Source organism: Chiloscyllium punctatum, chromosome 11 (assembly GCF_047496795.1).
Source record: "Chiloscyllium punctatum isolate Juve2018m chromosome 11, sChiPun1.3, whole genome shotgun sequence".
Lineage (NCBI taxonomy): Eukaryota > Metazoa > Chordata > Chondrichthyes > Orectolobiformes > Hemiscylliidae > Chiloscyllium > Chiloscyllium punctatum.
In genome coordinates, this window is record NC_092749.1 from 78731522 (window position 1) to 78756973 (window position 25452).

General features: G+C 42.1%; 1 protein-coding gene across 9 annotated transcripts in view; it reads left to right on the forward strand.

The window, feature by feature from the left end:
• Positions 1-25452, forward strand: part of wtap (WT1 associated protein) — an 83700-nt gene that overhangs the window by 20973 nt on the left and 37275 nt on the right. For 6 of the 9 annotated variants that reach the window (XM_072581101.1, XM_072581096.1, XM_072581095.1 and 3 more), the window contains exons 2-4: positions 15139-15176; positions 15267-15322; positions 20264-20322. In XM_072581101.1, the coding sequence (XP_072437202.1) occupies positions 15147-15176; positions 15267-15322; positions 20264-20322 (145 nt within the window). In that variant the 5' untranslated portion in view covers positions 15139-15146. Of the gene's footprint in view, positions 1-2092; positions 2182-9046; positions 9220-15138; positions 15177-15266; positions 15323-20263; positions 20323-25452 lie in introns of all 9 variants that reach the window. The other 3 variants (XM_072581098.1, XM_072581093.1, XM_072581094.1) reach the window with 2 other exon arrangements.

Sequence of the window (25452 nt, forward strand, 5' to 3'; positions counted from 1 at the left end):
AAATTAGTCCCAGCCTATTCAGTCTCTCTTTCTTTTTTTTGGATTAGTGGTGCTGGAAGAGCACAGCAGTTCAGGCAGCATCCGAGGAGCAGCAAAATTGACGTTTCGGGCAAAAGCCCTTCATCAGGAATAAAGGCAGAGAGCCTCAAGCGTGGAGAGATAAGCTAGAGGAGGGTGGGGGTGGGACAAAGTAGCATGGAGTACAATAGGTGAGTGGGGGAGGGGATGAAGGTGATAGATCAGGGAGGAGGGTGGAGTGGATAGGTGGAAAAGCAGATGGGCACGTAGGACAAGTCATGGGGACAGTGCTGAGCTAGAAGTTTGGAACTAGGGTGAGGTGGGGAAAGGGGAAATGGGGAAACTGTTGAAGTTGAGTTTGTTCAGTCTCTCTGGCAATATCCTTTGTTTGCAGCTCCCCTTGTACCAACTGCAACCCTGAAGAAGGGTTACACCCGAAACCTTGACTTCTCCACCTCATGAGGCTGTCCGGCTTGCTGTGTTTTTCCAGCCTCCTGCTTGTCTACCTTGGATTGCAGGACCTGCATGGCTTTTTTGTCTCTAAAGGCATCACTGCTGTCCATGTAGACATCAACCACTTTTCCTTCAATCATCATCTTCACCTATTTAAAACCTGATCAAGTTAGTGAGGCACAGCCTTCCCTGCACAAAACCATGCAGGGTTTAAGGGTTAAGGATCAAAGGGGAAATTTGGAACTAGAAGACGCTGATGAGGTTTTAAATGAACATTTGCATCTGTTGAGAAGGTTGATGTTGTGGTATATTTGAATAAATTAGTGATAATGGGGCAACAGGTATTAGGGGTTTTCGTGGGCTCATGCTCATACGAGATGCATCCTTAGGTGCTGTGGAAGGCAAGGTGGAGATTGCAGGGTTTCTGACATAATCTTTCAAATCCTCTCTGGCCTTAGGGTGCCAGCGACCTGGCAGGCAGCTAATGTGGTACCATTGTTCACAAAGTGTGGCAAAGATACATGATGACACAGGCCAGTGAGTCTAAAATGAGCAGTATGGAAAAGTAATTATATGAGCGCCAAAATTAAATCTTGACATCTGGGACAATTTGGCAAACTCGACCCAAAATTGATTTAGTGGCAGGAAGTGGATGCCCGAATCCAGTTGCATTCTGCACAGTTGGGTGCTGGCCCCTTGCTGCTTGTACTATAAATTAGTGACTTAGACAGGAATGTAGGAGATATGATCAAGTTCACAGATGATACAGAAATTGGCAATGTGGTCAATAGTGACGAAGAAAGCTTTTGATCACAGGGCAGAATAGATGGGCTGGAAAAGCACAGCAGGTCAGCATCCGAGGAAGAGGAAAATCGACGTTTCGGGCAAAAGCCCTTCATCAGGAATGGAAATGAAGGGCTTTTGCCAGAAATGCTGATTTTCCTGCTCCTCAGATGCTGCCTGACCTGTTGTGCTTTTCCAGCACCACTCTGATCTAAACTCTGGTTTCCAGAATCTGCAGTCCTCACTTTTGCCTGGTCTGAGGGACTGGTCAATTGGAGTTTAATCCTGAAAGGTTAGTGGCATTTTGGGACAACTAATGGTGGAACCCTTGGAAGTAATGTACTGTGGGTGGATCTTGGGTGAGTACATCCAAGGATTCTTGAAACAGGAAATGATGGGAGAGATAAAGATAAACTATTTTCACTGTTTAAGATTCTAGATCTAGGATATTAACCTGAGAAGTAGGGCCAGACCACTCAGGATTATCTTTGATGATCTACCACAAAGGGTGGTAGATGTTTGGACTCTCTTCCACAAGCAGTAGTGGACACTGGATAAATTGTTAATTTTAAACCTGAGTAATTTCTTGTTAGGCAAGGTATTCTGGCATATGGGACAAAGGAAAGTAGAGACCACAGATAAGCCACTGAATCGTAGAACAATCTTGAGGGGCTGTTCCGGTACTCCGATGATAGCTATATACATTTGTTAGGATGGCACACCTGTGTCTACTATCTGCATTGAAGACCAAAGTTAGGTGGCTATGATTGAGTTGTATGACATGTTAATTTTGGCTACAGCTGGAATACTATGTACATTTCTCTTCACCTCACTATAGGAAGAATGCGACTGTACTTGAGAGGGTTCAGAGAAGATTCACCAGGATATTGTCTGGACAGGAGCAGTTCAGCTATGAAGAGACACTAGGTAGACATATGGTTGTTTTCCTTTCGGCAGAGGAAGCCAGGGGGCAAACCTATTGAGACATAGCAAACTGTAAGTGGTATAGATAGGAAAAGAATTATCCCGTGGTAAAGGGACCAGTAACTTGGGGGCATAAACTTAAAGGTGACAGGCGGTTTAGAGGGTTTGTGGAAATACATTTTCATCTAGAGCGTGGTGGGTATCTGGAACACTGCCTGAAGAGGTGGTAGAAGCAGGAACCCTCTCAAAATTTAAGTGGCACTTTGGCACCTGAAATGCAATAGTGTACAAGGCTATAGGCCAAATGATGGAAAATGGGATGACAGCAGATGAGCATGATGACTGGTTCAGACAGAATGGACCAAAAGACCTCGTACCATGCTGTAAAATTCTGTAGATGATGTTCAACAATTGTAAAAACCTGAGTTCCTTCTCACTATACCCGATATTATAAATTGGAATGTGTTTTATTTGCCAGAAGTTTATTACTTGATAGCAGACAGAATCACAGCGGAGTCTTCTGTGCTCCATTTGGTTGTTTTGTGCTAGCTCTGTTAGTCCCATTTCCCCACTCTTCCTATAGACTTATAAACAATTTCTTTTCAGAGTTTTCAAAAGGGTATTGAAAGTTTAAAATTGATTCTGCAGACACCACAGTGGGTTCTGGTACTGAGCCATGTACTACCCAAAAATTTATTTTCTTTGATATCACTTTTGGCCCCTCATACCGAAGTCTAGGTCACTAACAGATCAATGAAAACAGTGGTCCAAATCCATGGCAAAGCTCATTTATATACCTGCTTTCATCTGAAAAATACGAGTTCACTAATGCCATTTCTGTCACTCAATAAACATACCCATGTTACTGTTGTCCCTTATATTCTATGTTTCCTGTTGATTGGTGGTCTTTGGGTACAGCCAAAAGCGGAATGGTCATTTTTAGCTTATTTTTAAAATAGAAAGTTCACACCAATTAGATTCCATTTTATGACATTCCATTCCTCCAGCACTATATTATACTCCAAAACCAGCAAATCTCCATTCCTCCTTTCCTTAATAGTTTCTGAACATGGGCCAATGGGCCGAGGAGTGGCAGGTGGAGTTTAATTTAGATAACTGTGAGGTGCTGCATTTTGGAAAGGCAAAACTCAGCAGTACTTATACACTTAATGGAGTGTTGCTGAACAAAGAGACCTTGGAGTGTAGAGTCATAGAGATGTACAGCATGGAAACAGACCCTTCAGTCCAACCAGTCCATGCTGACCAGGTATCCCAACCCAATCCAGTCCCACCTGCCAGCACCCGGCCCATATCCCTCCAAACCCTTTCCATTCATATACTCATCCAAATGCCTCTTAAATGTTGCAATTGTACCAACCTCCACCACATCCTCTGGCAGCTCATTCCATACACGTACCACCCTCTGCGTGAAAAAATTGTCCCTTAGGTCTCTTTTATATCTTTCCCCTCTCACCCTAAACCTATGCCCTCTAGTTCTGGACTCTCTGACCCCAGGGAAAAGACTTTGCCTATTTATCCTATTCATGCCCCTCATGGGCGGCACGGTGGCACAGTGGTTAGCACTGCTGCCTCACAGCGCCAGAGACCTGGGTTCAATTCCCGCCTCAGGCGACTGACTGTGTGGAGTTTGCACATTCTCCCCGTGTCTGCGTGGGTTTCCTCCGGGTGCTCCGGTTTCCTCCCACAGTCCAAAAATGTGCAGGTTCGGTGAATTAGCCACGCTAAATTGCCCGTAGTGTTAGATGTAGGGGTAAATGTAGGGGAAGGGGTATGGGTGGGTGCGCTTCGGTGGGTCGGTGTGGACTTGTTGGGCCAAAGGGCCTGTTTCCACACTGTAAGTAATCTAATCATCTAATCTAATCTAATCATAATTTTGTAAACCTCTATAAGGTCACCCCTCAGCCTCCGACACTCCAAGGAAAACAGCCCCAGCCTGTTCAGACTCTCCCTATAGCTCAGATCCACCAACCCTGGCAACATCCTTGTAAATCTTTTCTGAACCCTTTCAAGTTTCACAACATCTTTCTGATAGGAAGGAGACCAGAATTGCACGCAATATTCCAACAGTGGCCTAATCAATGTCCTGTACAGCCGCAACATGACCTCCCAACACCTGTACTCAATACTCTGACCAATAAAGGAAAGCATACCAAACATCACCTTCACTATCCTATCTACCTGCGACTTCACTTTCAAGGAGCTATGAATCTGCACTCCAAGGTCTGTTTGTTCTGCAACGCTCCCTAGGACCTTACCATTAAGTGTATACGTTGTGCTAAGATTTGCTTTCCCAAAATGCAGCACCTCACGTTTATCTGAATTAAACTCCATCTGCCACTTCTCAGCCCATTGGGCCATCTGGTCCAGATCCTGTTGTAATCTGAGATAACCCTCTTCGCTGTCCACTTCACCTCCAATTTTGGTGTCATCTGCAAACTTACTAACTGTACCTCTTATGCTCACATCCTAATCATTTATGTAAATGACAAAAAGTAGAGGGCCCAGCACCGATCCTTGTGGCACTCCACTGGTCACAGGCCTCCAGTCTGAAAAACAACCTTCCACCACCACTTTTGAGCCAGTTTTGTATCCAAATGTTTTCCCTGTATTCTATGAGATCTAACCTTGCTAATCAGTCTCCTATGGGAAACTTGTCGAACGCCTTACTGAAGTCCATATAGATCACATCTTCTGCTCTGCCCTCATCAATCTTCTTGGTTAATTCTTCAAAAAACTCAATCAAGTTTGTGAGACATGATTTCCCACAAACAAAGCCATGTTGACTATCCCTAATCAGTCCTTGCCTTTCCAAATACATGTATATCCTGTCCCTCAAGATTACCTCCAACAACTTGCCCACCACTGAGGTCAGGCTCACCATTCTCTAGTTCCCTGGCTTGTCTTTACCGCCCTTCTTAAACAGTGGCATCATGTTTGCCAACCTCCAGTCGACTGGCACCTCACCTGTGACTATTGATGATACAAATATCTCAGCAAGAGGCCCAGCAATCACTTCTCTAGCTTCCCACAGAGTTCTCTGGTACACCTGATCAGGTCCTGACGTAGCGGAGGAAAAGATTGGAAGTCTCCTTCCAATCCTCCCACTTCCTCCAAACCAAAGGAGTAGCCATATGCCTGCCTCTTCGTTGGATATGTGGAACAGTCCATCTTCCGCAGCTACACTGGCACCACACCCTCCTTTACCTCTGCTACATCGATGATTGTATTGGTGCTACCACGTGCTCCCACGAGGCGGTTGAACAGTTCATCCACTTTACCTTCCACCCCAACCTCAAATTTACCTGGACCGTCTCAGACTCCTCCCTCCCCTTCCTAGACCTCTCCATTTCTATCTCGGGTGACCGACTCAACACAGACATTTACTACAAACCGACTGACTCCCACAGCTACCTCGATTACACCTCCTCCCACCCTGCCCCCTGTAAAAACACCATCCCATATTCCCAGTTCCTCTGCCTCCACTGCATCTGCTCCCAGGAGGACCAATTCCACTACCAAACAACTCAAATGGCCTCCTTCTTCAAAGACCTCAATTTCCTTTCTGATGTGGTCGACGACACTCTCCACCGCATCTTCTCCACTTCCCGCACCTCTGCTCTTGAACCCTGCCCCTCCAATCGCCCCAGGACAGAACCCCACTGGTCTTCATCTTCCACCCCACCAACCTCCGAATACATCATATCATCCTCCATCATTTCTGCCACCTCCAGACAGACCCCACCACCAGGGATATATTTCCCTCCACCCCTATCGGCATTCAGGAGAGACCACTCCCTCCACAACTCCCTCGTCAAGTCCACACCCCCTACCAACCCAACCTCCACTCCCGGCATCTTCCCCTGCAACCGCAAGAAGTGCAAAACTTGCGCCCACACCTCCCCCCTCACCTCCCTCCAAGGCCCCAATGGATCCTTCTATATCCGTTGCAAATTCACCTGCACCTCCACACATATCATTTACTGTATCTGCTGCACTCGATGTGGTCTCCTCTACATTGGGGAGACAGGTCACCTACTTGTGGAACATTTCAGGGTCCTATTCTCTCCCTAGTTACCCTTTTGTCCTTAATATATTTGTAAAACCCCTTTGGATTCTCCTTAATTCTATTTGCCAAAGCTATCTCATGTCCCCGTTTTGCCCTCCTGATTTCCCTCTTATGTCTCCTCCTACTTTCTTTATACTCTCGATCTACCCTGTCTACACCTGATATATGCTTCCTTCTTTTTCTTAACCAAACCCTCAATTTCTTTAGTCATCCAGCATTCCCTGTACCTACCAGCCTTTCCTTTCACCCTGACAGGAATATACTTTCTCTGCGTTCTCTTTATCTCATGTCTGAAGGCTTCCCTTTTTCCAGCCGTCCCTTTACCTGCGAACATCTGCCTCTAATCAGCTTTTGAAAGTTCTTGCCTAATACCATCAAAATTGGTCTTTCTTCAATTTAGAACTTCAACTTTTAGATCTGGTCTATCTTTTTCCATCACTATTTTAAAATGAATAGAATTATGGCCGCTGGCCCCAAAGTGCTCCCCCACTGACACCTCAGTCACCTGCCCTGCCTTAATTCTCAAGAGTAGGTCAAGTTTTGCACCTTCTCTAGTAGGTACGTCCACATACTGAATCAGAAAGTTGCCTTGTACGCACTTAAGAAATTCCTCTCCATCTAAACCTTTAACACTATGCAGTCCCAGTCGATGTTTGGAAAGTTAAAATCCCCTACCATAACGACCCTATTATTCTTACAGATAGCTGTGATCTCCTTACAAGTTTGTTTCTCAATTTCCCTCTGACTGTTGGGGGGATCTATAATACAATCCCAATAAGGTGATCAACCCTTTCTTATTTCTCACTTCCACCCAAATAACTTCCCTGGATGTATTTCTGGGAATATCCTCCCTCAGCACAGCTGTTATGCTATCCCTTATCAAAAATGTCACTTCCTCTCCTCTCTTGCCTCTGTTTCTATCCTTCCTGTAGCATTTGTATCCTGGAACATTAAGCTGCCAGTCCTGCCCATCCCTGAGCCATGTTTCCGTAATCACTATGATATCCCAGTCCCATGTTCCTAACCATGCCCTGAGTTCATCTGCCTTCCCTGTTAGGCCCCTTGCATTGAAATAAATGCAGTTTAATTTATTAGTCCTACCTTGTCCCTGACTGTTTGATTCACTTCTGTTCTCATCTCAGATCGACCTCTTTCCTCTCTATCTCCCTGGGTCCCCCACCTTACTAGTCTAAATCCTCCCAAGCAGTTCTAGCAAATTTCCCTGCCAGTATATTAGTCCCCTTCCGATTTAGGAGCAATCTGTCCTTCTTGTACAGGTCACTTCTACCCCAAAAGAGATTCCAATGATCCAAAAATGTGAATCCTTCTCCCGTACACCAGCTCCTCAGCCATGTATTCATCTGCTCTATCCTCCTATCCCTGCCCTCACTAGCTTGTAGCACTGGGAGTAATCCAGCTATTACCACCCTTGAAGGCATCCTTTTTAAATTTCTGCCTATCTCTCTGTAATCTCCCTTCATAGTCTCAACCTTTTCCCTTCCAGTGTCGTTGGTTCCAATGTGGACAATGACCTCCTGCTGGCCCCTCTCCCCCGTGAGAACATTCTGCACCCTCTCTGAGACATCCTTGATCCTGGCACCAGGGAAACAACACAGCATTCTGCTTTTTCGCTGCTGGCCACAAACATCTGTCTGTACCTCTGACTACAGAATCCCTAAACCCAATTGATCTCTTGGAAGTCGACATACCCCTCGTTGCATTAGAGCCAGTCTCAATACGAAAAACTTGGCTGTTCGTGCTACGTTCCCCTGAGAATCCACCCCCTGCATCTTCCAAAACATCATACCTGTTTGAAATGGGTGTACCCTGCACTAGCTGCCTACCTCTCTTTCCCTTCCTTGAGTTAACCCATCTATGTGACTGTATGAGAGACTTTCTCCCCCCTTCCTATAACTGCCATCCATCACATACTGTTGCAAATTCCTCATTGCTTCTCTCCAACCGATCCATTCAATCTGTTAAGATTCGCATCCAATAGCATATGTGGCAGATATAATCCGCTGTAACCCTTAAACTCTCTTTAAACTCCCACATCTGACAAGAAGTACATATCACTGCAAAGGCCAGTTTTGCTCCTTCACAATCTACAGACCCAGAAAATAACACAGTCTTATAACAGCTATGGCTTATTGTTGTGGTTGTGTTCGCCGAGCCGGGAATTTGTGTTGCAGACATTTCATCCCCTGTCTAGGTGACATCCTCAGTGCTTGGAAGCGCTTCTGTGTTGCTTCCTCCGGCATTTATAGTGGTTTGAATCTGCCGCTTCCGGTTGTATAAGCTGTGGCTTATATTTTAAGTTTAATCAAGAGATTTATCTCCAAAAACATATAATCAAGAAAGAATTCACTATACTCACTACTGCAGCCTCTCTCTTGGACAGACTTAAAACAACAATGAACTCATCTGATTCTGTGCTGTGAACTTCACCCAACAGTTCCTCCGTGATTAGCTGTGAATTTCACTGTTTTTTAAATTTTCCCAGATGCACTCTGATGTCCAGCAATTCAAACAGCAAAGGCGGTAACTGTGCAGGCTCTTGCTCTCGTTCTCTCTCTCTCTCTCTCTCTCGTTCTCTCTCTCTCTCGTTCTCTCTCTCTCTCTCTCTCTCTCTCTCTCTCTCTCTCTCTCTCTCTCTCTCTCTCTCTCTCTCTCTCTCGTGCCCCCCTCCCTCCTTCCCCCTAGCACTGTCCTCACCATGTGCTTCCTTTGTTTGTTCTTCTCCCTTTTAAAACTGCTGTTGTTTTGATTTCTTTTTCCAAGTTCCAAAACTATGCAACAGCGTATAAAACAGTAATTGCTGCTTCTAGAATTCGAGGAAATCACCTCCAGCACTTAAAATACCTCAAATAAAAAGGAGCAGCTCTTACAGCCAGAAATTTTTCCCGTCCTCCATCCAGAAGTGCAGATAGACAAGATGGTGAAGAAGACAATTGGTATGCTTTCCTTTTATTGGTCAGAGTATTGAGTATAGGAGTTGGGAGTTCATTTTGCCAATGTACAGGAAATTGGTTAGGCCTGTTTTGGAACATTGTATGCAATTCTGGTCTCCTTCATTTCAGATGGATGTTGTGAAACTTGAAAGGGTTCAAAAAGATTTACAAGGATGTTGCCTGAGTTGGAAGCTGGGACTGCTTCTCCTGGAATGTCTGAGGCTTATACAGGTTTATAAAATCCAAAGGGGCATGGATAGGGCAAGTAGAGAAAGTCATTTCCCTGGGGTGGGGGAGTCCAGTACTAAAGGTTTAGGGTGAGGTGGGAAAGATATAAAGGGACCAAAGGGGCAACTTTTTCACACAGAGGGTGGTGCACTTATGGAATGAGCTGCTTGAGGAAGTGGTGGAGGCTGATACACCTGTCCAAATGCCTTTTAAATGCTGCGATTGTATGAACAGGAAGGGTTGAGCCAACTGCTGGCAAATGGGACTGGATTTGCTTAGGATGTGTGGTCAACATGGACGAGTTGCTGTACATCTCTATGACTAGCAAGCACAACCCACCTTCGTCTGTATTAGGTATTACGTCAAACGGCAAATTTTCCCCAATTGCCATCATGTCTACTTGATGTCACGCATGTTTGGATATGGTCAAAATATATATTTTATATTTTCCAATTAACCTGGTCTGCAATGCAACTATATACCTCTGTGGAGCAGGTGAAACTTCAACAAAGTCCACCTGACCCAAACTTATTCCAGTCTGTTTAACACCCATTATCTAACTCCACAACTGATAAACAATTAAAATATTGAAGGAAAAACATCGTAAGGTTATGAGGAAAACAAGATGAGTCAGAAATCAGCCGAACTGTTCTTTGAAACAGGGAAATGACTACAATATCAGATTATGTTGTCTGCCTGGACAATTAATTTAAACTAAAAACCCAAACATGTAAGCATTTTTGAATTCAAATGTTTCCTTTGCTTTAAAAATTGGAGCATCTCCACGAGCCAATAAGTTTAAGATAAACACCACACCAAGAAAAACTAAGGAAAGAAGACTCTTGTCAGAGAATGCAAAATTGGTTGATTTGGAGATGGCAGAGGAGTTTAAAAGAATTGTGAGAGGCACGTTTTCCATTCAAAAGTTGGTGAGTGCGTAGAATGCGTCCAGGGAAGTTATTTAGGTGGAACTGAGAAATAAGGATGTTCACCGTATTGGGGTTGTGCTATAGACATTCTCTCTCCCCACTCCCCCACCCCCCCGCCCAAGTCAGTGGTAAATGGTAAATTTGAGAAACAAATACATAAGGAGATCTCAGCTATCTGTAAGAATAATAGGATGGTAATGGTAACAGATTTTAACTTTCGAAACACAGACTGGGACTGCCATAGTGTTAAAGGCTTGGATGGAGAGGAATTTAAGTGTGTACAAGAAATGTTTCTGATTCAGCATGCAGATGTATTTACTACAGAAGGTGTGAAAATTGACCTATTCTTGGGAAGTAAGGAAGGGTAGGTGATTGAGGTGTCAGTGGGGGAGCATTGTGGGGCCAGTGATCAATTCTGTTAATTTTAAAATGGTGATGGCAAAGGATAAAAGTTAAAGTTCTAAATTGGAGGAGGCCAAGTTTGATGGTATTAGGCAAGAATTTTCAAAGGTTGATTGGGTGCAGATGTTTGCTGGTGAAAGGGTGCAGATGTTTGCAGGGAAAATGGGAAGCTTTCGAAAAATGAGGTAAGGAGTCCAGAGACATTATGTTCCTGCTGAGATGAAAGGCAAGGCTGGTAGGCCTACGAAATGCTGGATAATGAGAAATTAAGGTTTTGGTTAAGAAGGAAGGATATGTCAGGTATAGACAACCGAGATTGAGTGAATCCTTAGAAAAGTATAAAAACAGAGTATACTTAAGAGAGAAATCAGGAAAGGCAGAAAGGGGACATAGCTTTGGCAGATAGGGTTAAAGAGAATCCACAGGGATTCTATAAATACATTAAAGTCAAAAGGGAGAGAGTAAGGCCCCTTAAAGATCAGCAAGGCTGCCCATGTTTTCTGCCCTGAAGGACATTAGTGAACCAGATGTGTTTTTCTAGCAATCGGAAAATGGGTTCACGGTCTTCATTGGACTCTTAATTCCAGATTTTTATTGAATTCAAGTTCTGCCATCTCATGGTGGATTTGAATCAAGGTCTCCAGAGTGGTATTATAAGTGATAATACCACTCAGCCACTGCCTCCCCTTCTGCTTGTGATTGGTGCATTTTTTTAAAAAGGGGACAATGTGGCCTTACTTAGAGTCCCTACAACATGGAAGCAGGCCATTTTGCCCATTTGAATCCATACCAACACTCTGAAGAGCACCCACCTCCACCCCCCCAGTGCAATTTAGTATGGCCAGTCCACCTAACCTGAACATCTTTGGACTGTGGGAAGAAACTGGAGCACCCAGAGGAAACCCACACAGACATGGGGAGAACATGTAAACTCTGCACATAGTTGCCCAAGGGTGGAATTGAACCCAGGTTGTGAAGTATCTGTGTTAACCACTGAGTCACCTTGCTGCCCTATTGGAAGAACCTTCTAAGATATTATCTTATCTCATCTCATTATTGTAGTAATTGACTCATCATTCAATAAAATGACACTAGCTCTTTCATTTAACTCCCCCCACACCCTACCCATGTCTTGTCTGAAGATTTTAAAGCCCAAAATATTGAACTGCCAGTCATTACCTTCTTCAACCAGGCACTGTGCTCAAGACTATTGATATCAAGACCATTAATACATTAAGGACAAAAGGTAACAAAGGAGAGAAGATCAGCAAGGCAGCCTATGTGTGGAACTGCAGGAGATGGAGATAGTAAATGGGTATTTTGCATCAGTGTTTACTGTGGAAAGGACATGGAAGATGCAGAATAAGGGGAAATAAATGGTGACATCTTGAAAAATGTCCTTATTACAGAGAAAGTGTTGCTGGATGTGTTGAAACACATAGAAGTGTATAAAACCCCAAGACATGACCAGGTATCCCCTAGAACTCTGTGGGAAGCGATTGTTGAGCCATTTCCTGACATATTTGTATCAGGATGTCAGAGGTGGGATGCTGGAAGACAGGATGTTGGCTAACGTTGTACCACTATTTAAGAAAGGTGGTAAAGAAAGGCCAGGGAACTATAGACCGGTGAGCCTGACTTCGATAGTGGGCAAGATGTTGGAGGGAATCCTGAGCGGCAGAATTTATGTTTTTGTTAAGGCAAGGACTGATTAAGGATAGGCAGCATGGCTTTGTGTGTGGGAAAACATCTCTCATGAACTTGATCGAGTTTTTTGCAGAAGTAACAAAGAGGACTGAGTGGACGTGATCTATATGGACTTCAATGGTGGAAGGTTGCTTTTCAGACTGGACGCCTGTGATCAGTGGTGTGCCACAAGGATCGGCACTGGGTCTAGAACTAGAGGGCATAAGTTCAGGGTGAGAGGGGAAAGATCTAAACGGGACATAAGGGACAACTTTTTCACGCAGAGGGTGGTGTGTGTATGGAATGAGCTGTCAGAGGTGGTGGAAGCTCATAGAATTGCAGATGTAAAAGGCATCTGGGTGGGTATATGAATAGGGAGGGTTTGGAGGGATTTGGTGTAAGTCCTAGCAAATGGTACTAGGTTAGGTTAGGATATCTGGCTTGCACGAGTTGAACCAAAAGGGTCTGTGGCCATGGTGTACATCTCTATGACTCTGCCTTGCAATTTTCCATGCACTAAAATAATTGCTGTCTACCCTTACCATGCTCCCTTGTGGTTTAACATGCTTCTTCCTTCAAGCCTGACTTAGTTTTTCCTCTGTATTTGTTTGTGTATCACTTTCTACTATACCTCCATTCTATAATCCCTCTCCCTTCCAAACTGGGTTAACCCTCCACCAAAAGCTCCAGTTCAGATACAACCTATTGGACGTACAGATCACACTGTTCCACACCTCCCCCCCCCCCCACCGTGTTCCAAGAATTTTAGGCCCTTCCTGTGTGTCAATTACTCAGTCATGCATTCATCTGTCTATTCCTACACACACTAATATGTAGCACTGGGAGTAATCCAGAGATTACAACCTTTGAGAATCTGCTTTTCAATCTACTACCTAACTCTCTCAATTCTTGTTTCAGAACCTCCTCCCTGTTTCACCTACGTTATTGGTACCAATTTACCAATCTAACTGCTCACCCTCTCCCTTCTAGAATGGGTTGCAGATATTCAGTGACATCATTAAACCTGCCCTGAGGAGGCTGGACTCTGGCTGCACTCCCCAAAAAATCTTATACTGTTATTTCAGCAGTGAAAAACTCTCTTTTTGCATGAGATGTACTTGGTGCTATCCTTGAAGATCTTGGCCCCATGGGAGGGGTCCCTTGGTTAGATTAGATTAGATTAGATTAGATTACTTAGTGTGGAAACAGGCCCTTCGGCCCAACAAGTCCACACCGCCCCGTTGAAGCGTAACCCACCCATACCCCTACATCTACCCCTTACCTAACACTACGGGCAATTTTAGCATGGCCAATTCACCTGACCTGCACATCTTTGGACTGTGGGAGGAAACCAGAGCACCCGGAGGAAACCCACGCAGATACGGGGAGAACGTGCAAACTCCACACAGTTAGTCGCCTGAGGCGGGAATTGAACCCGGGTCTCTGGCGCTGTGAGGCAGCAGTGCTAACCACTGTGCCGCCCACGGTTCTGTGATCGGTCAAATAAGCACGCAATTTGGTCTCGTAATTCAATTATATTATCTGGGAACTAACATTGTTTTGCACGTCTTATCTCTTGGCACCTGTATCTCCAAGGTTAGCTAGGATGGTTAGTAATGTCCTGCCTGTCTGGTTTAGTTAATTCCATACTGTGAAAGAAGCATTATTTGCTATTCTTTGGTTCAGTTAGTTCAGGAATGCAGCTTTTAACAGGGTAAAAAGCCATTTTAATCAAAGTTGTCAATTTGCAGCCTGGAAGCCATTGTTATGTTACTTTGTTACTTGCATTAAGAAGCCATTTTGTTGTGAGTAAGGGCATGTATTAAATGCTTGCTCCTGATAATAGCCTAAATCCAGATTTTAGATCCTCATCCTGACTACCTGACTGTCTCTTTTCTGACTGGTACTTGAGTGAAGTTTTGCATATACTTGTGCTGGAAACACAAAAAGTTTTTATCCAAAGAGATCATTGGGATATCTATTGCTTAAGTGCAGTAGTGAGAATTTTTTTCCTGTCAACATTATGCTTGTATTTCTATTATGGTACAGGTTGTTTCAAAGTTTTTAAAGTGCTTATATTTTAGTTGACACTTTTGGCATACAACCTATGACAATGCCATTGCAATGTTTGGCATTGGATTTTTAAACAACCTTTTTTAATGAAGTGCGTAGTAGACTCTGGGTGAAGGTTAGAGCACGTGGAATTGAGATGAGGAACAATATGTATAATAAGCATTGACAAAATAGATGTTGATAAGATGTTTCCATTCATGGATGAATTTTGAACTCCAGGACATGGTTACAGAATTGAGAGACAATCTTAAAACTAAAATGCAAAGGAATTTATTCTCCCACAAAATAGAAAAATTGTGGAATTTTCTACCCCTGAAATTTGTGGAGGCTCGATCACTGAAAGTATTTAAATAAAAAATAGATTCTTGAAATATTGGGGGAGTTGAGGGCAATGAGGAGTTCTCATGCAAGATGCTTTGAGATCCATGGCAAATAATCTATGATCTTATTGAATGGCAGGGCAGGCTTGTGGGGCTAATTAATATCCTGTTGGTTCCATTTCACATCTTCTAACTTTGATAGTAGTACGTTATGGCTTCAAAGTAATTGTAAGAATTTTGTGACTATTAGTCGATAATTATCTTAAGTAACCTTTTCTTTTCAGATACCAGAATGACGAATGAAGAACCTCTCCCAAAGAAGGTAAGCACAAAAACAAAATGCGTTAACTATACCTGAAACTTGTGATAACAAAAACTAATGATCTGTTTATTTTTCCTCTCTTCACAATAGGTTCGCTTAAGTGAATCTGATTTCAAAACCCTATCCAGAGATGAGTTGTGTTCCAGGTATTGCTTTGCTAAAATAAAATAATAAATGAGTGGTAACTGTTGAACATGCATAAGAAATTGAGGTAACATTTATTCTTGACATATGATTTAGATGGGATTTTTTATGAAATTCCAGGTTCAGATTTTTTCATATCGGATTGAGATCAAAAGTCTGGGTCTTTACTGCAATCCAGGGTGACTTAGGCTGCTCACACTAATTTTTGCATTTGCCTCTTACAGCTATATATGATTCTTTTATGTTTGAAGGCTTTAAATTAAAGGGAGCTGTAAATCAGTAGCAAAACTGGTGCTCTATGATGTTTCTTATAGTTGGAATTTACGATTGAAAGTCATGCTTTGTATCGTAAACTTGTGATTACAGTTAGTAGGTTGGGTACAAATTAATGTTTAAGTGTTAAGAAGGGAAGGGTGTGTTAAATTAACATCCCTCAATGTTATTTGCAACCATAGTACCACTATTCAACATATCCAATCTGAAATGGGCTTTATGTCCAGTCCTAATTTGAAAGAGTTATAAATGTATCATCACATTCAGCAAACATAAAACCCAGTTAACAACAGTGCCAACTTTTTCATGTTTTAAATGAAACCTAATGCCTGAATGTTCCTGGTCAAACTCTTAGAATAAAACATTTCCAGCAGTGGAAGAGCGTTATTGAACTTGTGTTACTCCTGAAGAATGTGTTCAAGCAAACCCTAAATGCTGCATCATTGCTGTCATTAGAAGTTAAGTTCAGATATCAGATGGAAGAATGTTAAATACTCTTTGCTCATGCTGTTGATAAATACTAAGCATGCTTAGTCCAGGATTCAAGCTCATTGTACTCCAAACACACTTTTCTGCATTATTATTGCCTTCCTAACATTGTAATTCTCTAGAATTTCTCAACATTTTGCTCCAAGTCTCTCAATATCTGACTTCAGATATAGAGGTTAGATTCCCCTTAATCCTCTTTATGACAATTCATTTCCTCATCTAATCTTTCTCAAGGTCTGATAATTTACTGTTCTACCTGCTAAACTTGTTTCCCATCCAGCTGCTCAGCTTACTGAATAAGTATTTTCACATTTTTTTTCTTCCCTTTTATTAATCCAGTGATCTGGCAGCCACTATTCCTGAAATAATCCCCAACAGGAATGCCCCACTTTGTTCCACAGCGCGTTATTCAGTATTATTTCCTCCTTTGTTTGATTGGAAACATTTTGATAGGGAGGCTTTCCTGTGCATATTTCAGGAAGTCATCTTGTCACCCTTTTGCACAATACTTCCCTAGTTTACACACAGTTTACATTTTTAATTAGTACTTCAGTTTCTTCATTTTTTTTCTTTAAACTGCATACATTGAATCAGGTATATTAAATTCCCAATTCTGCTCTCATTTAAAACTATTATTTCTTCTTAAGCAAGAATGTAGTTAGAGCTTGCATGGAATCAGCCCAATTTGAATGATATACCCAAGATTCCACTGTCTTGCTTTTCTCAGCCAAGGCTGATTCCGCTTATTGTTGGCTATATTTCCAATGCTCTTCGCTTTTCCCCTTTCTTGCGCTTTTTCTGGCACAACAGTAGTGAACATTCCTCCCCCCCACAATGAGGCTGTATGGTCCTAGCCTTGCTGAAGTATCATCCAAGTTATATAGGGCCTCTTGCATCAAACCTGGTCCCAAAAATGCATAAATCTGAAGTTTTGCACCATTTCTTGGTGTTCCAAAGATAAATGCCAAACTCAAGTTATTTTTATTCAACAAATTTTCCAAGGTTCCATGTACATTGCTAGCTCCAATCTCATTATGTTTTATCACTTCAAAGATTGAATCACATGAAGATAAGTCCCTTTGTTCTTTTACACATTGTTAGAACTGTCATTAAGGTTATACTGTCTCTCTGTCTCTCCTATCAAAACTATTCACCTTTCTGTTTCCTAAACTAAATTCCACTGGTCATTTCTCAAAATGATCAGGCAACCTATTGTCTCATAGGTGATTTGTTAATATCTTCATTCCTTGGCACTCCAGATTTGGTGATTAGCATGTAATATTAAATTCATTGGTTTGGAAGTGATGCACTAAGATGGATAGAGAACCGGCTGGCAGACTGGAAATAAAGTATATAGAAAAGGAATACATTGGCTGCCATCTGGAAAACAACCTATGGGCCCCAGCTATTCACAATATTAATGATACAAATGAAAGAACTAAAGGTATATCTCCAAGTTTGCAGCCAACACAGCAGTGTCTGTGACTGTCACTGAGACTGGATCAGAATCCTAGAACTTCTTTGTTTCAGCACTGTGGGTGTACTATGCCTTGTGAGCTGTAGTGATTCAAGAAGGTGACATTCTCCAAGGCAATGAAGGAGTGGGTCTTACATTTTGACTTGTCAGCCAAACCTCCTCCCCGTAAACGAATGAAAAGAAAATTTCACAAAGGCTCAGTTACACAATTTTTCTACCGTTTAACTGTCACCTCTACATAAAATACAAGATTCCTGCCTCCATAGATTTGTCCGTACGACTACTTAATTGGTTGATTTTCTCTCCTGACCATGTTGACAAAGCAGTGTTTTAACATCAGTCCTGTGACCTTGCCCAGTGCTTATGTGGTTTACATAATGTATATAAATGCAATCTCTCACTGCATGGAGGACCTTCTAAGAGCATGGGACTTGGTGCATGTAGACAAAACCATCTCGAAATTAATTTCCTTTCTATTGCTAGCATCAGCAATCAATTGGATCTTCATGACAGTTATTCTCTTGAATTGGAAAACTGCTGGTATCAATCTTAAAGAAGAAGAGAAAGAACCTAGAAAATTATGTCTTTGTCTTAATATCTGTTGGATGAAAGCTGCTAGAAACATTTGTTCAGGGTAGAGTGACCAAGCATCTTAGTAGACAGTGAGGATTTATACAAGGTATATAAGGGTCTTCTCTGGGTACTGAGGTTCCTTCCTACAGTCTGAGGATCTGCAGCTTAGGTAGATGGGCTGTGCTAAATAGCCCATTGTGTATAGGGGTATGTAGGTTGGGTGGAATTCCCATGGGAAATGCAGGGTCACCCAGATAGGGTAGGGCAGTGGGTCTGGGTGGGATGCTTTTCAGAAGTTTGGTGTGGACTCAATGGTTCTGCACTGTAGAGGTTTAGGAATTCAACAATTCTGTCTAATAAACATAATCGAATTTTGAGGGATATTAAAAGTAATGTGTATAAATATTCGTATAGATTTCTGGAAGGCTCTCAGTAAGGATCCGCTGAAGGTACTTAACAAAGATGAGTTTGTGTCAAATCAAATGTGTTGACTGGCTTGAATAGAAAGTAGGAGACAGTAAGGGCGATAATAGTGTGTGTTCCAGGTAGCAGGATTGATCTGTTCTCCAGGAATTGGTGGTGGAAAGTGCTGACAAATAGGGTGGTGGGATGTTAACAGTTTGAGTGACAACTACTTGTCAATTTTGACCAATGTGGAAAGATGCAGTGTATTCTCTTTTGAACCAAAGATAGTTGGAAGTATTTTCTAAATGGTGAGAAACTCCGAACTGAGAATGCTCAGATTTTGATGTTCCAGTACAAAACAAATTAAAGCTTTTGGATATGTACAGTAATTAGGCCAATGAAATGATGGCTTTTGAGGGCTGAAATACAAGGGTGTAGAAATTAAATTATAGTTGCACAGAACTCTGGTTAGATTAATCTGCAGTGTTGCACTCAGTTCTCATCCACCACCACTTTTTAAAACTAGTTCATGCTTGGGGCTGTACAGACTTAGCAGACATACTTAGTAGTGTGGATGAGCAAAGGGATCTTGGTGTCCATGTACACAGATCTCTGAAAGTTGCCACCCAGGTAAATAGTGCAGTGAAGAAGGCATATGGTGTACTGGCTTTTATTGGTAGAGGAATTGAGTTCCGGAGTCCTGAGGTCATGTTGCAGTTGTATAAGACTCTGGTGCGGCCGCATCTGGAGTATTGTGTGCAGTTTTGGTCGCCATACCATAGGAAGGATGTGGAGGCACTGGAACGGGTGCAGAGGAGGTTTACCAGGATGTTGCCTGGTATGGTAGGAAGATCGTATGAGGAAAGGCTGAGGCACTTGGGGCTGTTTTCATTGGAGAAAAGAAGGTTTAGGGGTGACTTGATAGAGGTGCACAAGATGATTAGGGGTTTCTATAGGGTTGACCATGAGAACCTTTTTCCATGTATGGAGTCAGCTATTACGAGGGGGCATAGCTTTAAATTAAGGGGTGGTAGGTATAGGACGGATGTTAGGGGTAGATTCTTTACTCAGCGAGTCGTGAGTTCATGGAATGCCCTGCCAGTAGCAGTGGTGGACTCTCCCTCTTTATGGGCATTTAAACGGGCATTGGATAGGATATGGAGGATAGTGGGCTCGTGTAGGTTAGGTGGGCTTGGATCGGCGCAACATCGAGGGCCAAAGGGCCTGTACTGCGCTGTATTCTTCTATGTTCTATACCATAGTTAAATCATAAGGATAGTTGATATTCTCTAATATTAAGAGAAATGTAGTTAATATGCTTAATTTGTTTTGGATTTGATGGGATAGATGAAGGGAGTCTATTTCCTCTTGTGGAGGAAGTCCAAATCAAGCAGGCTCAAAATTAAAGCTAAGCCATTCAGGAAAGAAGTCAGGAAACATTTCTCTGTAGAAAAATAATGAAATTTAGAACTCTCTTCTAAATAATGTTGAGACTAGGTCTGTTGAAACTTGCAAAACTGAAATTACCTTCGTTTCAGAAGGGTACAGATTTAAATTGGATAGATAAATTTAATTATAGTTCTGCCTGTAATTGAAGGTAGAAAAACCCCAAGAGACTGAACTACTCGTGTGCCACTGACCAAATTAGATTATGTGAATGTAGTTTTACTGTATTTGCATAGGAAAATGTTAAGTGTCTAATATTTGGCTTCCTTCCTTCCTCTAGATGGAAACAGCAAGAAGTCTATGTACATGCATTAGAGACTAAGTGCTCGGAGCTCAGCTGTAAGTTGCTTTAATTTGTTCATAATTGACTTGAATTTAGAAAATTTATGTTTAATTAAAATAGGCAATGAAAATTTTTAAAAAGTATTGAATCATTGATTGGTAGTCACCAGTTGCATGTGTTAAACATTTGTTTTACTATATTAAATTATATAATGGATATAAAATTCTGGGGTTGATTCTTTTAATTGAGTGTGAATTTGCATATTTTGAGCGCTCCCTTCCTGGTGATCAGGTCAGTTGCAAAACATAAGGGACGTAGTACTTGTATTCAAATCAATGTGACAACAGAGTAGCAAGTAGTCATTTTAGTAGCGCAACAATTGCAGAATCTTATCAAATGTTGAGCACTGCGGCAATTTCTTCAAATGTAGGAAGGTTGGTTATGATTGCTTTTTGTGAACAGCTGAATGGATATACTATCTGATACAATCCACCAGCCTTTGGGACTTGCATACCTGACACCACACCTGCAATTCAACAATATTTGCTGGACAATCCTAAGTATGTGAACAATTATGCTAACAAACAATTTAGGATTGTTCGTTAAGCTCACAGGACAACACAATTGTGTGTTCTGGAAGCTTTGTATATTAGTTCATAAGGCTGTATTCACAGGCAGAAGTAACATGTACAGTCCATCTATCTCAACTCTGCAAAGTAAATGGCACCCATTTATCAATTCATTTCTCAGGGCCCTGCTTTGATGGATCAGATTTGGCAGTTTATTGTCATAATTAATTGCATTCTGATTGGCAATGCCTCTACCAATCAATCCAGTTTCCAACTATTCACCATTCTTGTACAGTATAAATATAGAGTTTGCTCTTAAATTGGATTTTTTGCAAATTGTCCTGATGAATACAAGACAAAAAGCTTCACCAGATGTCTTTTTTGGCAGTAATGAAGTAGCATGTCAGAAAACTAATAGCTTTAGTTTTTGAATGATCCAACTTTTGATAGATGGTGAAGCTTTTTTTAAAAAAAACCCTGCTTAGCCAAAAATAATTCGATATATCTTAAAGTTGCTTTCTTGAGTTTAATCACTTTTTTTAAGAATTTGCACGACCTTACTTACTACTTCACTCCACCTCATCGTATAAAAGAGCAGAACACTTGAGAAATTTGGTAATATTAAATTTGTTAAAGCTTGATAAAACAGAAATTCTACTGAACTTGCATTACATTGACTTAGAAATGTTGCTTTTGATTTTCGTTATACTCTCCACAGCTACCCGTGAGTAGAATTTCACAGAATTCAAATGTAATTTGAACCAAACTTAACATATTCCCCTAAATCTAGAGTTGGTACAACTGCCTTGAGAGTGCCTTGTTGTGACTTATAATTAAAAGATTGATATGAAAGTACAAGTAAAACTTGTGTCTAATTCATTCCTGTGAATCCTGTAAAATGCAGTTTCGTTCTAAGGATTTGTTGGCAATGTGGTCAGATAATAGTTGAGGAAGAATGCATTTTTCATGTTGTGAACAGCCAAACTTGCGCTCTGACAAGATTAGAAGAGCATGTTTTTTCATGGTGTAGTGTTCATCTTAAACTTATTGGCTTGTGGAGATGCTCCAATGTTTAAAGCAAAGGAAACATTTGCTTGTAGGCTTGGGTTTTTTGTTTAAATTATTATTCCGGGCAGACAACATAATTTGATAATGTAATCATAAAATAGTACAGCTCAGAGGTGGTCAGTTGCCTGTTTCAAAGAGCAGTTTAGCTGGTTTCTGATCCACCACCTCTTCCCTCAACCCTACAATTTTTTTCCTTCAGTATTTTAATTGTGTATCAATTGTGGAATTAGATAATGGGCTGGAGTAATTTTGAGTCAGATGGACTTTGTTCAGGTTTCACCTGCTCTAGAGATGTGCAGTTACATTGCTGACCAGGTTGATTGGAAAGTCTAATTTTTTTTAAGGAATTGCTTATGGTGACCATATTCGAACATGCGTGGCATCAAGTAGAGTTGATGGCGGTTAGTGAAAGTGTCTGCAGTTTGAAGTAGTACCTGATATGAAGGAAGGTTGCTAGTCAGTCAAGAACCGTGTGGAGTTTGCACATTCTCCCCGTGTCTGCGTGGTTTCCTCCGGGTGCTCCGGTTTCCTCCCACAATCCAAAAATGTGCAGGTCAGGTGAATTGGCCATGCTAAATTGCCTGTAGTGTTAGGGGAATGGGTCTGGGTGGGTTGCGCTTCGGCGGGTTGGTGTGGACTTGTTGGGCCGAAGGACCTGTTTCCACACTGTAAGTAATCTAATCTAATCTAAACAAAGATCAATACTGCACAGGACCTTCAAGTTTGCATCGATACATTTTTTGCTTCTATACTGAAACTGCCTTCACATAGAGGATTAATATTCATGTATTGACCCAGACGCTTCTTGAATACTGCTATTGTGTCTGCTTTCACTACCTCTGGCAGCATGTTCCAGGCACTCCCCAACCTTTTTGAGTGGAAAAACCTGCTTTGCGCTTTTTTGTTTAAACCGCTCCAGCCTGTGATTGCTAGTAATGGGCCCCTTCACTCTCCAGCCTTCTACTTCCCATTTTATCCATACCATTCCCAATCTTTTAAACTTCTTTTAGGTCACCCCTTAACATCCTACGTTCCAATGAAAACACACCCAGCCTATCCAACCTTTATTCATAGCTAAAATACCCCATACCAAGCAACATCCCGGTACCCTCTCCAAAGCATTGACATCCTTCTGGTCGTATGTTGACCAGAAATGGACACAATATACCAAGTGTGGCCTTGCTAAATTTGTATAAAACAGCATAACTTGTCTAGTGGTTGCTGCAGGTTCTGGGATTCAGATGTTTCAGTAAGAACAGATGGTAAAAGAGGGGGAGGTGTGGCATTGTTGATCAGGGACAATATTACAGTTGTAGAAAGGATGTTTGGGGACTCATTAATTGAGGCTGAGGTTAGAAACAGGAAAGGAGAAGTCACCACGCTGGGAGTTTTCTATAGGCCTCCGAATAGTCCCAGAGATGTAGAGGAAAGGATAGCAAAGATGATTCTCGGTAGAAGTGAGAGAGGCAGGGTAGTTGTCATGGGGGACTTCAACTATCCAAATATTGACTGGGATCACTACAGTACGAGTACTATAGATGGGTCAGTTTTAGTCCAGTGTGTGCAGGAGGGTTTCCTGACACAGTATGTAGACAGGCTTACAAGGGGCGCGGCCACTTTAGATTTAGTACTGGGTAAGGAGCCTGGCCGGGTGTTAGATTTGGAAGTAGGTGAGCACTTTGGAGACAGCGATCACAATTCTGTCAGGTTTACTTTAGTGATGAAAAGGGATAGGTGTACTCCACCGAGCAAGAGTTACAGCTGGGGGAAGGGAAATTACGATGCAATTAGGAAAGATTTAGGAAGCGTAGAATGGGGACGGAAACTGCAGGGGATGAGCACATTAAAAATGTGGAGCTTATTCAAGGAAAAGCTCCTATGTGTCCTAGATAAGTATGTACCTGTGAGGCAGGGAGTAAGCTGTAGAGCGCGGGAGCAGTCGTTTGCTAAAGAAGTGGAACCCCTGGTCAAGAAGAAGGCTTATGTTAGGACAAAATGTGAACACTCAGGGCACTTGAGGGTTACAAGGAAGTCAGGAAAGACCTAAAAAGAGAGCTTAGAAGAGTCAGGAGGAGACATGAGAAGTTGTTGGCGGATAGGATCAGGGTTAACCCTAAGGCTCTCCATAGGTATGTCAGGAATAAAAGAATGACGGGAGTTAAATTAGGACCAATCAAGGATAATAGTGGGAAGTTGTGTGTGGAGTCAGAGGAGATAGCGGAAGCACTAAATAAATATTTTTTGACAGTATTCACTATAGAAAGTGAAAATGTTGGCGAGGAAGATACAGAGATACTTGCATACAGACTAGAAGAGATTGAGGTTTACTGCAGAGTGTGAAAATAAATAAGTCCCCTGGGCCAGATGGGATCTATCCTAGGATCCTCTGGGAAGCAAGGGAAGAGATTTCCGAGCCTTTGGCGTTGACCTTCAAATCATTGTCTACAGGAATAGTACCTGAGGACTGAAGGATAGCAAATGTGGTTCCCTTGTTCAAAAAGGGTAGTAGAGACAACCCTGGTAATTACAGACCAGTGAGTCTCACTTCAGTTGTTGGTAAAGTGTTGGAAAAGGTTATAAGAGATAGGATTTATAACCATCTAGAAAAGAAGAATCTGATCAGGGACAGTCAGCACGGTTTTGTGAAGGGTAGGTCGTGCCTAATCTTATTGAGTTTTTTGACAAAGTGACCAAACATGTAGATGAGCGTAAACAGGTAATGTGGTGTATATGGATTTCAGCAAGGTGTTCAATAAGGTTATACAAAATGCAGAGGAATGTGATTGTGGGAGACATAGCAGTTTGGATCAGTAATTGGCTTGCTGAAGGAAAACAGAGGGTTGTAGTTGATGGAACATGTTCATCTTGGTGTCCAGTTACTAGCGGCGTACTGCAAGGGTCGGTGTTGGGTCCACTGCTGTTCATCATTTTTATAAATGATCTGGCTGAGGGCTTAGAAGGGTGGGTTAGTAAATTTGCAGATGACACTAAGATTGGTGGAGTTGTGGATAGTGACGAAGGATGCAGTAGGTTGCAGAGAGACATAGATAGGATGCAGAGCTGGGCTGAGAGGTGGCAAATGGAGTTTAATGTGGGCAAGTGTGAGGTGATACACTTTGGCCGGAGTAATTGGAATGCAAAGTATTGGGCTAGTGGTAGGATTCTTGGGAGTGCAGATGAGCAGAGAGATCTCGGTGTCTATGTACACAGATCCCTGAAAGTTGCCACCCAGATTGACAGGGTTGTTAAGAAGGCGTACAGTGTTTTGGCCTTTATTAATAGAGGGATTGAGTTCCGGAACCAGGAGGTTATGCTGCAGCTGTACAAAGCTCTGGTATGGCCACACTTGGAGTATTGTGTACAGTTTTGGTCACCATATTATAAGAAGGATGTGGAAGCTTTGGAAAGGACGCAGAGGAGATTTACTAGGATGTTTCCTGGTATGAAAGGAATGTCTTACGAGGAAAGGCTGAAGGCCTTGAGGCTGTTCTCGTTAGAGAGAAGAAGTTTGAGAGGTGACTTAATAGAGACATACAAGATAATCAGAGG